Below are 14,935 nucleotides of genomic sequence, written 5' to 3'. Positions count from 1 at the left end.
TACTCCCTGTGTGACCTTAAGCAAGTATTTGTCTGAGCTGCTGTAAAATGAGGGGACTAGCACTAGATGATCTCCAAGTTCTCCTCATATTTGTAAGCTATGATCCTATGAGGACAAGGTATTAGAACTAGCAGCATTAAATTAAGATCTCTAAATTATTTTGGCTGGTTTTTTTAAAGCATAATCAACTTACAACATCTGGAGCACTTTTTTCTACACTTTGAAATTGAGCATGTAGAAATAAAACTGAGCAGTAGGCTTGGAGTCAGGAGAAATCTGATTTCAAATCCCACTCTCACCACTTGCTAGCTCTGTGACCACGGACAAATCAATCAACCACTCTAAGCTTTTGTTTTCTTGCATGTAAAATGGATGTCTTCCATTAGAGCTGCCCCAAAGTGGAGTAGGCTACCTCAAGAAAAAGTTTCCTCGTCATTGGAGGTCTTTGAGCAGAAATATAGCTGTTGTAGAAGGAATTCCTACTCAAATACATGTTGAATTAGATGGACTATGAGATCATTTCTAACTCTTCTGTGATTCTGTGAATTGTTAGTGCTGGAATTCAAGGCCAGGTCTCCTGATTCTAAGACCTTTTCCACTAACACCTCTCCTTTATTTTTAAGAGCTATTTTCTCTTGCTTTTCTTTCCAATATAAACGTTGAAAATAAAAACAAAAAAAAAATCAAAAATTTTCACTCAAGTCATCTAATAATTACCAGGATAAGATTTTAAAACTCTAGAGGAGAAAAGAGAGGCTTTAAAATAAAATGATTTAAAAGCAAGAACCATGTGACATTTTTATTCCAGAAACACTCATTTCAGCAAACATTTAAGTGGCTCCTGGGGAGAGCACTATGATAGTTACTGAGGAAGATACAAAGTTTAGTTCTTACTTTAATTAATCTATTGGAGAATGATACATAGACAAACAAGTACAATACAAAATACATGCTGCAAAAGACATAAAGGATTCCAATGAAGCACTAAATAAGGTTCATAAAGGGGAAAAGTCATTCTCAAGTAGGGAGATCATGGAAGGCTTTTCTGTCATGGAGACATTAACCCTGCTGGACACCACCCCTTGCCTAGATCTCACAAGCCACTGCCCTCCCTCCACCTCCTGAACCTTCTTGCAAAAGTCCCCTTCCTTTTGTTCTTCCCTGTGTCTTGATGCCCCTAAACATGTGCATGCCATGCACACGTGCCCGCGCACGCGCACGCGCGCACACACACACACACACACACACACACACACTTCCCATTTTTTTTTTTTTAGGCAATTGGGGTTGAGTGACTTGCCCAGGGTCACACAGCTAGTAAGTGTCAAGTGTTTGGTCTGAGGCTGGATTTGAACTCAGGTCCTCCTGACTTCAGGGCCGGTGCTTTATCCACTGCCCCACCTAGCTGCCCCAGAGATATTCAAGGTTTAGAAAAGATCAAAGATCAGAGAAAGGCAGTTAATAGTTCAATTTTACCAAAGTATAGAGTGTGAAGAAGGGTTAAGCATGACATAAGGCTAAAAGAGATTATAGAAAGCCTGTATACAAGACTAAGGAGTTTGGAAAACTATTGAAGATTTCGTTTTGCTTTATTTTTAACACAGTCCTATTGTGACCAGACCGTGCATAGAACTGATAAAATTGATAGGTATATGACAGATAGTTTGGGAGAGATAGTGAGTAAAATTAGGAAGATGAGTTAGGAGGTTATTGCCACAGCCCAAAGATAGTATGAGAGCTTGTATTAGCATGGTATCCATGGGATAAAAAGAAGGGACCAGATATAGAAGAAATTGTGGAAGTATTGACAGGACTTGGTAATTAATTGTATATGAGAGTGAAGAATGAAAGGAAACCTAACCCTCTTCCAACTTCCCATATCTACAATCAATTGCCAAATCTTATCAATTTTCTTTATCTCCCACTTCCATTGCCTTCTCTTCGCTCAATCAGACACCACCCTAGTTGAGGCTTCCTCACCTAAACAATGGACTATTGCAACAGTCCCTCAAATAGTCCCCCTTGCCTCAAGTCTCTTCCCTCTTCCATCTATCCTACATACAAGCTGCCAAAGTGATATTTCTAAAGCACAAGTCTGACCTTGTCACTTCTCTACTCTGTAAACTCCAATGGCTCCTTGTTATCTCCAGAATCAAATTCAAACATTTCCATGGCATTTAAAGTTCTTCACAACCTGGCCCCAACCTACCTTTCCAGGTTTATTTTACAGTTATCCCTTTCGTGTACTCTATGGGCTGGCCAAACTAGTTATCTTATTATTCCTCATATACAATATTCTATTTCTTGTATTAGACTGACCCCCATGTTTAGAATGTACTCTCCCAACCTCAACCTTTTAGAATCCCTAGTTTCATTCAAAATCCAATGCTGCCTCCTACATGAAACCTTTCCCTGTTCCCACCTCCACTCCAGATGCTAATGTATCACCCTCCAAAATGACTTGGTAATTATTTTCATTTTCACCTAATAGACTATAAGTTCCTCAAGACAAGAAATACTTCATTTTCTGACTCTGCATCCTCTACACTGAACATATTACCTGATGCATAGTACATACTTAATAAATCCTTGTTGACTAATAACCCCAGGGTTTCAAACATGAGAGATTAGATATTTCTGCCCCAAATAGGGAAGCCATAAGTAGAAACAGGCTTGGGAGAAAATATAAATTCAATTTTGGACATACTGAATTTGTGGTGCCCATGGGACATCAAGACAATGATATTCTGAGGGGGGGATGGAGGTATAAGTCAAATACTAGAGAAAAGATGTGACAATGATCTACTGTCTCTATTCTACATAGAGGCAATAGCTAAAGATATGAAACTGAATGAGACTGATAAGGGATTGAGCAAAGGAAAATGAAGAAATCTCTGACAACACCTTGGAAGAAATTATTTGTAAACCATGAAGCACCATATAAATGTCAGCTAACATCTACCTTAAGGGTTTGAGAAGAGGAAAAGGAACCAAAAAGATGTCAAAGAAGGATACTGAGGGAGAAGGAGAACAAGGGTGTGGTACTAAAGAGGATAAGGGAAGAGAGACAATATAGGACAGAATCATCCTTTCCAACACTCTCAAGCCTCATTGTCCTTTCTGTCTTCTCAAGAAATACAGAGCAGTCAGCAGCCTCTTGTAGTTTATTACTTTACACCTTACTTTTCAGGAACATACAGAGTTGTTAATAAAAAGGGAAAATTGCAAAAGATCTAGATTCCAATTAAATTTTCCCTTCAGTAAATGGAGCAAGAATCCCCAAGATAAATGAAGTTTGACAAGAATTTAATTGGGCATGCATTTATTAAGCTCCTAATATGTGCTGGGTACTGATAATATGATAGCAGATCAGAACCAAATTTCTCTTAACATAATTCTTTCCTTATTCCATTCATTTTAGATTGAAAATAACAAGGAACAAAGGGGGGAAATTTATCCAAGTAAACAAGGTATCTACTTTCTAGATTTATCCATGTCATTCTTTTTTTTTTTCTGATCTCAGAAGAACTTTCTACTCTTCCTCACTGCCTAATTCTGATCTTTTTTTAAATATAAAGGAAATGTGTCCATTTAACAAATGTACAATGACAATAAACTGCACATAAGTCATCATGGCAGGCACTGAGGGATATAAAAATGTATCTGAAATATACAAAGGAGGTGGAGGGATATAAAAATGTATCTGAAATGTATCTTGAAATTTATTTTCAAGGAACTTGTCCTTTATGTATATGTCTTTATGAGTTTTTTTAATGTTTTCTAGTTTTTCATTATATTGGTATAGTTGTACTGTCAAAGATTTTTGATGATTCCTGATAAAATTCTTTTTGTTTTGTTTTGTTTTGTTTTTAAATTCATTTATTTATTTTTAGTTTTCAACATTCACTTCCATAAGATTTTGAGTTCTAAATTTTCCCCCCTCCCTCCTCTCCCCAAGATGGCATGCAATCTGATATAGGCTATACATGTACAATCATATTAAATATATTTCCACATTAGTCATGTTGTGAAAGGAGAATCAGAACAAAAGGGGAAAAGCATGAGAAAGAAAAAAAAGAGAGAAAATTGTATGCTTCAATCTGCATCTAGACTCCATAGTTCATTCTCTGGATAGGGATAGCATTTTCCATCATGAATCTTTTGGAATTGTCTTTCAGGGGTAGGGAACCTGCCACATGTGGCCTCGAGGCAACATGTCTTAGATCACCATTCCTGTCTTAGATCATTGCATTGCTGAGAAGAACTAAGTCTATCAAAGTTGGTCATCACACAATGTTGCTGTTACTATGTACAATGTACTCCTGGTTCTGATCATTTCACTCAGCATCAGTTCATATAAGTCTTTCCAAGTATTTCTAAAATCCATCTGCTCATCTTTTCTTATATACAATACAATACAATATACAATACAATTTCTTATACATAATACAATGGAATACAATAACATCCCATTACATTCACATACCACAGCTTGTTCAGCCATTCCCCAATTGATGGGCTCAATTCCCTCAATTTCTAATTCTTGGTCATCACAAAAAAGGCTGCTACAAATATTTTTGTACACATGGGTCCCTTTCCCTTTTTTATGATCTCTTTGGGATACAAACCTAGTAGTGATATTGCTGGATCAAAGGGTATGCACAGTTTTATCACCCTTTGGGCACAGTTCCAAATTGTTCTCTAGAATGGTTGGATCAGTTCACAACTCCACCAACAATGCATTAGTGTTCCAACTTTCCCACATCTTCTCCAACATTTATCATTTTCTTCTTTTGTCATGTTAGCCAATCTGACAGGTGTGATGTTGTAGTACCTCTGAGTTGTTTTAATTTGCATTTCTCTAATCAATAGTGATTCAAAGCATTTTTTCTTATGTCTATTGATAGCTCTAATCGCTTCATTTGAAAACTGTTTATATCCTTTCATCATTTATCAATTGGGGAATGACTTGTATTCTTATATATTTGACTCAGTTCTCTATATATACATTAGAAATGAGGCCTTTATCAGAGACACTGGCTATGAAAATTATTTCCCAGCTTTCTGCTTCCTTTCTAATCTTGGTTGCATTGACTTTGTTTGTGCAAAAACTTTTTAATTTAATATAATCAAAATTATCCATTTTGTATTTTATAATGTTCTCTATCAAATACTTTTAAAATTCCAGATTCAGTCCATGCCTTCATGCATCACTTGCACATATGGAATTCCCTGTCATCTCAAAGGGGAATCTCTTGACAGGTTATCAGTTGAAGATTGAAAGTTTTCTAAATTTCCCACATGTTGTTTAGATATTTAATGCTTCTAATTGCTTAAGATTTATTTTAGCATACTTCAGAACCACACCCTAACATATTAGCTTCTGTTGCTTATTCTTATCCTAACAGTTGTGGCAATTTGCAACTTATAAGGCACCCAAAATACACATCAATTAGAAATATTTTTCACACAGAAAATAAAGTCTAAACCTAATTTTATGTGCTATAAAGCAAATTAATTGCTTCAAGCATTTCAATCTTAAATTAATTAGAGGGCTAATTTACAGCTTCAAGAAGATAATTTCACCTACACTCTACATAAGAGATTTCCTCTAGAAAACCAGGGTATGTCAAAAGGACACACAACCACACTGATGTGCAATATGTTAAAACATTACTTATGGGAGAGGTAGAAAGGTAAAAAAAAAATCCCATGGCAAAAAAAAAGGAAGATAGAAAAATTCCATGACAAGCTCTGGATTTGGGCATGGATTGGGGCCTGCTCTTCCTAGTGGTTTCCCCTCAAACTATCAAGTGCTGTCCTGGAGAACCTCTTCCATCAGCTAGCCCCACAGCTATGATAGGCAGCTACTCATTGGCACACCCTCCCCTCCCAACAGCTGTCAAATAACCACAGCCTATCCCTTAGCAAAACAATTAAGCCTTTTAAACTAAATATATTTTCATATTTCTTGAAGCCTTAAGAAACCTTTACATTTAACCTATCTCCAATGTGCACAAATTACCTCTATGCACAAGAAGGCATATCAAAATATTAGCCTAGTTATACATATTAAGTTACCTAATTCCCCACTTTTTTTGTCTGTTTCATCAAACTCCATCTTTTCTTTCAGTGTTTCATAACTGAATTAAGTTTCAATAAGCCTTCCCCAAACACACCATACACACACACACACACACACACACACACACACACACATATATACACATACACATTACTCTTATTAGCAATGCATTGCATCCTAAAGTTAAATCCAAGATCAATCTTGCATTTCTTAAAGTAAACTTTTAGGAAATTTATATCCATCATGTTTTTTAATTGACTTAAAAGTTACTCTGATGGGATAAATAGTTAAAATTCAGCTCTTAATACTAGATATCAAACACTAAAAAGGTCCTATGTAAATATTTGAATTAGATGGTTGACTATGGCTCAGTAGTTGTTGGTTTTTGTTTTTTGGTTTTTTTTAAGGGCCTCAACTCAACAGACAGAAAGAAATTTTTTTTTCCTGTTTCATTCACCAAGACTTTGAATATACTGCTAAGAGAGAGAAAAGGCCCCTTAGGCCAGAAGCCTACTGCTGGAAGACTTACATAAAGAGGCACTTCACGGGAGCTCAACTCCATTATTATTTCAGCATCTGCAACAAAAACAAGTCAAAGAAGTTACTGAACAAGGTACCACATAACAGGTCAGCAAAGTCTCTTTCAGTTTATTCTCTTCAAATGTTACAGTTGATTAAAAAAAAAAAACAACTACATACATTAAATAGGCAATCGGCAGAAACACAAATGAGATTTTTTAAATGCATTGAGAATTTAATGCATTTCTCATTAAATGCATTTTATTTGCATTTATATGCAAATATAAATTTATTAATTATTATATATAATTTATTATTTATTAATTTATTGATTATTAGGATTTATTAATAAATTATTAATTTATAATATATTATATATAATTTATTAATTATTAGAATTTATTAAGAAATGCTGTAAATGAGAATGCAATATGCCCTCTAGGATGCCCTTAATGTTTCTTCACAAGAGCTTTTTATAAAAGAATCCCACTTCCTTAAGCCACTGATGTCTTCCATGAACTATCACATAAATTTGAAAGATTTAAGTTTAGTTCATTTGTTTTCCTGGGAGGTGGGGAGGAAATCTGGTCTTATTATTTCATTGGTCTGGGAAAAGCCAATAAGGAAACTCCCCCTATCAACCACTGAAGATCAGCCCCTAATCTGCAGGAGACCAAAAAGACTCTAAGCTCCTTGAGGGCAGGGACTTTTTTCATTTTTGTCTTTGTATGCCCACTGCCTGACACTGATCGTCAATTATAGCAACATGTTGGTGCCCCTACAAGAGGTTACAGCTTGCAGAAGCTTGGCAGAAAGAACAAGGAGAGCCCACCAGTTCCTGGGGTTGAGCTTAACCATGGCTTCAGCCTGGAGGAGGAGCATCAGGCATGATGGTGCCTGAGGAGATCTCAGAGACAGTGCAGCCACCAAGGGCTCTTACTCCCCTCACACAGAAACAATGACCACCCTTAGCTCAGAATCTAAATACAGGACTCCCAAAGCTCTCAATAAAGAGTGAAGAAGACAGGAATGTGAGCAGCATGTGAAAAAATGACTTAAATCTCTACCTTGCAGGAAAACTTCTGCTCCCTAACTATATTACCCCAGCTTTCCTTTAGGATTCCAATGTGTGCATTGCTGAGGAAAAAGGTTGTTGTTATGCAGTCATTCAGTTGTGTCTAACTCTTCTTGATCTCACGGACCATAGCACTCCAGTACTGTACACTGGGTTTTTCTTAGCAAAGATACTGGAATGGTTTGCCATTTCCTTCTCCAGTGAATGAAAAAGATACCCAGATGCTATTTCTAATCCTCTGATTAAGGGCACATATTCTGGTGCTTTCCCTCCACCTGTAGAAGAAAAGACAATATACGTTGGGGATATGAGAACACTATTCTCTATTCACTGTTTCCTGAAAAGAACTACTTCTTTTGGAGAGAGGAAACTAAGGCACAAACAAAAAATAAAGTAAGTGACTTGCTCAGGGTCACACAGCTACTAGGTGTTTGAAGTGGTTTCTTAACTCATTTCTTCTGTCTCCAAATCCAGGGCCTTCTCCACTACACCAAGCTCCCTTTCTCATTACAAAACAATAATGACTTTCTTTTTTTCCCTATCACTGAAAAACTGAATTAAACCCTAATTTACCCATATACATAAGTTGTTTGTCCCTGGAGGAGTTGTGGAGAAAATTTAAAGAGAAAAAAAAAAAATATGATAGATACTCTAAACCCACCTGGCTTCTCCAATTGTATTTTTTTCTTTTTTTTTTTCTAAATGAATTCCCCTTTCTCAGCAAAGGGCAACAAGTTCTGTATTTACCTGGAGAACTGAATCACTAATCCAAGCAACTTTTACTTAAAGCTTAAGCATAAAAGAGAATTTTATATTTGCTAAACAAGTTACAACTGGCTGCTCCTCATGCATTATCTCGGTGCCCTAAATACCTGGCAGAGAGGCCCCATTAGACTTCACTTTATTTTCTAATGATATATTTTCCACTGAGATGCTATGAAACATGTTTTTTTTAACATAGCAGGTCATACTGAAAATACTTAAGATACTGAAGAAAGGCTTCGTGCTGACATATTGTTTTGTTTTGTTCTGTTTTAAAAACAACACTAGTTTAATTTACATTTTCCTAAACAGTTTCAGGAGAAAACAAGAGTTAATGTCTTTACAAAGGTTGGCTGGCTAGTCCTGGGGAAAACTTTCTGGTACAAAACTTTGGGTTTAGTCATATTTCTGGTTTTGTGTTGTTTTTGTTTTTTTTAAATTTCATTCCCACAACCAAATTCTTTCAAAAAGAATACCAGGGTACAAAGCACAACAATATACAATGTTGTTGGTTTATAGTACCAATCATATTGAACATTCATTTCTTTGGTTGTTACAACACACAAAATGAAATATTAGAACATGCTTGGCACTGAGAACAAAAAGTAGGGATATAAAATAACAACTAGAAAGTAAGAAGGAAGGAAGGAAATAAGCATTAATTATGTACTTTCTATGTCCAGGCACTGTGCTAAGCACTTTAAAAATATTACCTCACTTGATCCTCACACCTCTGAGAGATAGGTGCTATTTTTATTCCCATTTTACAGTTGAGGAAACTGAGGCAGACAGAGCTGAAGTGACTTGACCAGGGTCATACCACTAGTAAGTGTCGCAGGACACATTTGAACTCAGGTCTTCTGATTTCAGGCCCAGGGCTCTATCCACTGCACCACCTAGCTGTCTCCAATGAAATCTGACATACACTGGCCAGAACAAACCATTTCTCTGTCTTTTGAAAGACAAGGTTTCTTACATTTCAAGATCCAAATGAAATGCAACAGATGATGTTTAAGAAGGAAAAAAAATATGCTGTCAAGGTTGTGGATCCTTGTGTGTACTAATTGTTCTTTCTGCTTAACAACATGGTCCTATGAAAAGCAGCAAATTTGAGGTTTAAAAACAAAACAAAACAAACCCTGAATGCACATGCCAGAGCTGCTGCTTACTAGCTTTTTGACCCTGAACAAGTAAGTTCACCCCTTAGCCATCTCAGGTTCCTCATACAATGACGAGGTTAGACTAGGCGATCCTTGACGTTTCTTCTCAGTAATTTAGGAAATAATGTTATCCTGATCAAGTCATATTTCACACACTGAGAAAGAGATTATCTTCTCCAGGTTCAATAACAATCTAGGATAAGCATGATAATAAGGATTTTGGATTTCTTTCACTTATACTATCTAAAGAAAAAGAGCAGCACCCCCCCCAAAAAAATAGGTAGAATGATGAAATGTTTGCTTAAAAATAAAAATGAGGCTTTCCTAAACAAAGTTGAATGAAAAAAGACAAAAGATTTTTGACAAATTAAGAAGCTGTTGGGAAAACCAACAGTTTGCAGAACTGTTTTTCGGCCTAGAGCTATTGAACTATTCAGGTATACACAGCTTAAGGTAAAATGAAGAGCTGAACTATCCAATGAGCTGAGGCTATGAGGAGATGCTTCAAGATTAGAAAAAAAAAACAATAAAATTAACTATACAATAAAACCTCATTAATTCAAATTGGGCATAAGGGATTAGTGCATGGTCTAAACTAGAGGTCATAAATTTTAACAGAAACTCCATGCTTTGTTCATAGAATCACAAACTGCTGACAAAACGTTCTGCCAAACCCAACAAATAAATAAGTCAGATGTAATTATCAGTACTATTTATAAGGGAATGATGTGCCAAAAAATTAAGGTCTTGAAATAGGTTGGTTAAATATGCCCCCACTGCAATCTGATACATTACTGCCAATCCTTCATCAGAGTTAGTATGAAAATCAGTCAACAAATACTTTCTGAGTTAATACTATGTACATACACATATAAAAAGTTCAGCATCAATGTAAGAGACACTTCACAAAGCTATAGGATAGGGACTCAATATGTAATTTCATTCCTATAGGGAATTCCTAGATAAGAAAACTTCCTCTACCAATAATAGTTGACATTTACATAGTGCTTTAGAGTTTACAAAGTGCTGGGCCAACCTTTATCTCATCTTATTATGATTAATTAGCAAGTGGTATAAAAGAGGGAAGGACACTCAAAGCACTTGGGAATAGTTTGAACAAAGACAAATTATGGTATGAGGTTTGAGAATGGTAAATTCAGGGTTCGATGTGTCAACTTTGATGAAAGTGTGGGAGCTGTAAAGAAGTAGGGTGAGATAAGGTCATCGCCAGATAAGAGGAGGCCTTGAATGCTGGTCTAAAGAGTATATTATCTATAATCAACAAATGGAAACCAATATTGTGTGGTTTCCCAACAGACAGGGGAAGAAAAAGAATCCCAGGATAGAGGAGGTCATCAACATGAAAATGTGGAAAGAAATAATAAAGGATTAGTTCTAAGAAATAGCCATTAGGGTAGTGACTAGGAAGGGTCATTGGTGATTTTTTAGAAAGTACTTTCAATACAACTGAGGGGGTACAGGCCAGATTTCAAGGGGTTAAGGAAAGAATGGTGGTAAAGGAGTAGAGGCCATTAGTATAGGCCACACCTTCAAGAAAGTTGGCAATGAAGGAGAAACATAAGACTGTAGCTGAGAAAGGAGTTAGACAGGACAGTAGAGTCAAACAAAGGGCATTGTCATTTTTTTCCCTTAAGTTAAAAGAGCCCTGTGTATGTTTGGAGGAAAAAGAAAAGTTAAATATGTCAGAGAGAACATAATTTTGTTTCAGAGAGGCCTTTAAAAATACAGGTAAGGCCATTTTGATGATGCTTATAATAGGGCAGATATATTCTGACCTGGAGGAAGAAACAAGGTCAGTGGGTCTTGAAACCTATCTTCCTGGTTTATGATTCTATGATTTTAACCCCACTTCATGGGAATGCTAAGCACATTAATTATGTTTTCTGAAGGACTCTGGATAGCTACATTCATTATTCTAAAAATTCTAATTCCTACCATTTCTTTTTAAGATATTCAAATCAACAAATATTTGTTAAGCATCTGCCACATAAAGGACATCTTTATATGAATTGTATGTTCCTTTTTTATTGATATGTTGTCTCCTGTCATGAGTATGTAACCTCTTTGAGGGCAGGGATAGTTTTTGTATTTTTGCCTTTCTTTGTATCTGACTTCCTCTGTGCCTGGTATGTGGTGATTAAAAATGCTCTTCTTGAGAGAGGCTGGGTAGACAAAAACGATACAAGCTCTGTTGTCCAAGAATTTATAATCCAGTAATAGCAATGGTGTCATGGAAAAAAGTCAAGAGACCTAAGTTGGAATCCCAGATTTACCACTTACTATCTGGATGATAGTGGGCAAGTTCTTTCACCTCTTATTCCCAACCACCTCATCTCTAAAACTAGAATCATACCTTCACTACCTATCTGTCAGGGTTATTTTAAGGCAGGTATTCTCAACTGGATCCATATACTTTTTTAAATAATATTTTGATAACTATATTTCAATAGAATTGGTTTCCTTAGAAATCCTACTGTTTTATTTTACACAATTGAAAACACTATTCTGAGGAGAGACCCATGGCCTTCCCCAGATTGTCAAAAGGGTCCATGTTACAAAGAAAGGCTAAGAATTCCTGTTTTAAGGAAAGCATTTGGTAACCCTATATGAATGGTGGGGTTATTGTTACCATGGGAGGATAAGGCATGTATACAACAAACTACAACTTAGTACATGATAAGTGTATAAGAAAGATTCATAGGAGAGATTCAGGCAGGGAAACATGACTTCCAATTGGGAAATTAGGGCAAATTATATGAAGGTAGGGGAATCTGAGTTGGGTTTAGTAGGATGAAAAGAATTTCAAGACACCAAGATGTGGAGAGAGTTCATTCCACAGAGAAGGTACAGCCTACACAAACATACAAAGATGGAAGAGATCAGAATAAGGTCATACATTTTGACTGGAAAATAGAGTGCATGAAAGGGAGAGATGAGAAGTAACACTGGAAAGGTAGATTGGAAATAGATAGTTTAGGGCTTTGAATGCCAGGCTAAGTTTAATACTTTATTCTCTAACCACTGGAGAGTTACTAACTGGCTTTGAGTAGAAGGATATGATTAAACCTGTGCATTAGGAAAATTAATATGACATTGGTATGAAGGATGAATGGGTAAGAAAAGAGATTAGAAGAAGGGAGGCAAGTCAGGAGACTATTAGGATAGTCCAGGCAAGAGGTGAGGAAGCTAAACATTATGACAGACTTGGGTGATATGTTAGCTGGTTTTGCTGAAAGTTTTTTTCTTCCCTTTTTCATCCTTTGTTATAAAGGATTATTCTCTGGATGGGCCTAGGGAGAAGGATAAATTAGGAATTGAAGATGATATAACAACAAAAAAAATCAGTAAAATATTTAACCAAAAATGGAGATGATAATAGGAGGGTTCTTTATAAATCTTAATGCATACTATACATATGAGTTATCATTACTAGTATGATTATTACAATGAAGCAAGGGTAGAAAGGTGAGGCCAGATACCAAAGATATTAAAGAAATAAAATTCGCAAGACTTGGCAACTAACCAAACACAGTGGTTGAGAGAAAGAAGAGATAGAAGAGACATAATTGGACAACAGCTTTTATGAAAACGCTCTTGGAGGTTTTAGTGGACCACAAAATCTATATAATTCAACCATGTGACATGGCAGCCCACAAACGAAAATAGTTTTAATCTGAACTATGTCCAAATTAAGGGAGGTGAGAGTCCCATTATGCTCTGTCCTGGTCAAATCGGATCTGTTATGTTGTTTTCATTATCACATTTTAGGAAAGACGTTAACTAACTAGAGTACTTTCAAAGTAGAACCACCAGAATGGTGAAAGAACTGGAAAACATATCATATGAGGATCTATTGAAGGAAATGGGAAAATTTAGTCTGAAAAAGAAAAAAATATCTAGGGGGAAAAGGGAGTTGAACATGACTGCTGTCTTTAAAGGTCTTCATGGCTGACATGTGGAAGAAATACTTGATCTTCTTAGCCCCTAAGGGTGAACTAGGAATAGAAAGGCAAAATTTAGCTTCATGCACTAACTATCTAACAGTGACCACTATCAAAAGCGGAAAGACTGCTGCAAAAGATAGTGAGCTCCTTATTACTGGAAGTCTTAGTGCAGAAGCTGGACCACAGATGCAAAATATTACTTATCGTAGATATAGAGGGGATTCATTTTCAGGCAGAGAGTAGATAAATGGCTTCTGTGATCTTTACTGATTTAGATTCTCTGATTCTATGAAATAAGGCTCTGAGGTTTCAATATATTTTACCTACCAGATAATGGAATCCACTCTCTTTTTTAAGAGGAAAATTGTAGTAACGACATAAGCAATCAATTTTTCATAATACCCAGTAGCAATTATTTTTAAATAATATGTTTCATTTACAGATTTGAAATAGTTCTCTTTTCTTATTTTAAAATTATCACCTTTGGTGGGGGGGAATCTCTGAATCCACATAAATTTAGTTGGGATGAATAATTCTAATTAACTACATATAAATTCCTCATTGACAGTTAACTAAGAGAAACCAAGAGAATAATGTTAGTCTGTATTTCCAAGCAATCTTAAGATGGGTCTGTGGTTGTACTAGTCAAGTTAAATTCTTTCCAAAATATCATTAGTCAGATATTACTTTGGCATTTCCCTTCTTCACAGTATTTACTTATACTCAGGTCTTCATGAAAACTAAAAAGTCCTCTTATCAATTCATGTTTTAATGGCTTTCTCCTACAGACTCACTTCCTAAAGCAACACAAAACTCACTATTTTGACGTGTTCATACACACTATTATGAAAGAACTAAATTTTACCCTTTGAAGAACCTAAGGCAACAAATGCCAAATTAAAGCATATCTTTACATGCCACAACTACTTTCTACCTGTTCTAGAAAAGAAATTCAACCTGTAGAATGACATTAGCAGCAACAGGATAGGCAGGTGTATATGTGCTAAATATGTGATCAGTTTTTAATTAGAAGTTAATCACATAAATATTGCATCCCCAACTTTTTTTGCCTCCTCAAAAATTTTTTTTGCCTTTTTTTTTTTGATGAGGCAATTGGGGCTAAGTGACTTGTCCAGGGTCACACAGATAGTGAATACCAAGTGTTTAAGGCTGGATTTGAACTCAGGTCCTCCTGACTCCAAGGCTGGAGCTCTATCCACCACAGCACCTAGCTGCCTCACCCTCCTCAAAATTTTTTTTAAAAAATTACCTATCCTCTTCCCAATTTCCTCAGAGCCCTAACTTTCTGGTAGGTAGTAGCTAGCTAATCTGATAAAGTATTTTGGATTAAATGTGATGATAATGAGTA

General features: G+C 36.0%; 1 protein-coding gene across 3 annotated transcripts in view; it reads right to left on the bottom strand.

Annotated features, from left to right (window-relative positions):
* Nucleotides 1–14,935, bottom strand: part of ARHGEF28 (Rho guanine nucleotide exchange factor 28) — a 372,652-nt gene that overhangs the window by 312,379 nt on the left and 45,338 nt on the right. For all 3 annotated transcript variants that reach the window (XM_027864273.1, XM_027864271.1, XM_027864272.1), the window contains exon 3: nucleotides 6,615–6,661. In XM_027864273.1, coding sequence (XP_027720074.1) covers nucleotides 6,615–6,647 — 33 coding nt within the window. In that variant the 5' untranslated portion in view covers nucleotides 6,648–6,661. The remainder of the gene's footprint in view (nucleotides 1–6,614; nucleotides 6,662–14,935) is intronic.

Source organism: Vombatus ursinus, unplaced genomic scaffold, assembly GCF_900497805.2.
Source record: "Vombatus ursinus unplaced genomic scaffold, bare-nosed wombat genome assembly UNPS02014774.1, whole genome shotgun sequence".
Lineage (NCBI taxonomy): Eukaryota > Metazoa > Chordata > Mammalia > Diprotodontia > Vombatidae > Vombatus > Vombatus ursinus.
Note: the sequence above shows the minus strand (reverse complement) of the source record. Positions and strands in the feature narration are given on the sequence as shown.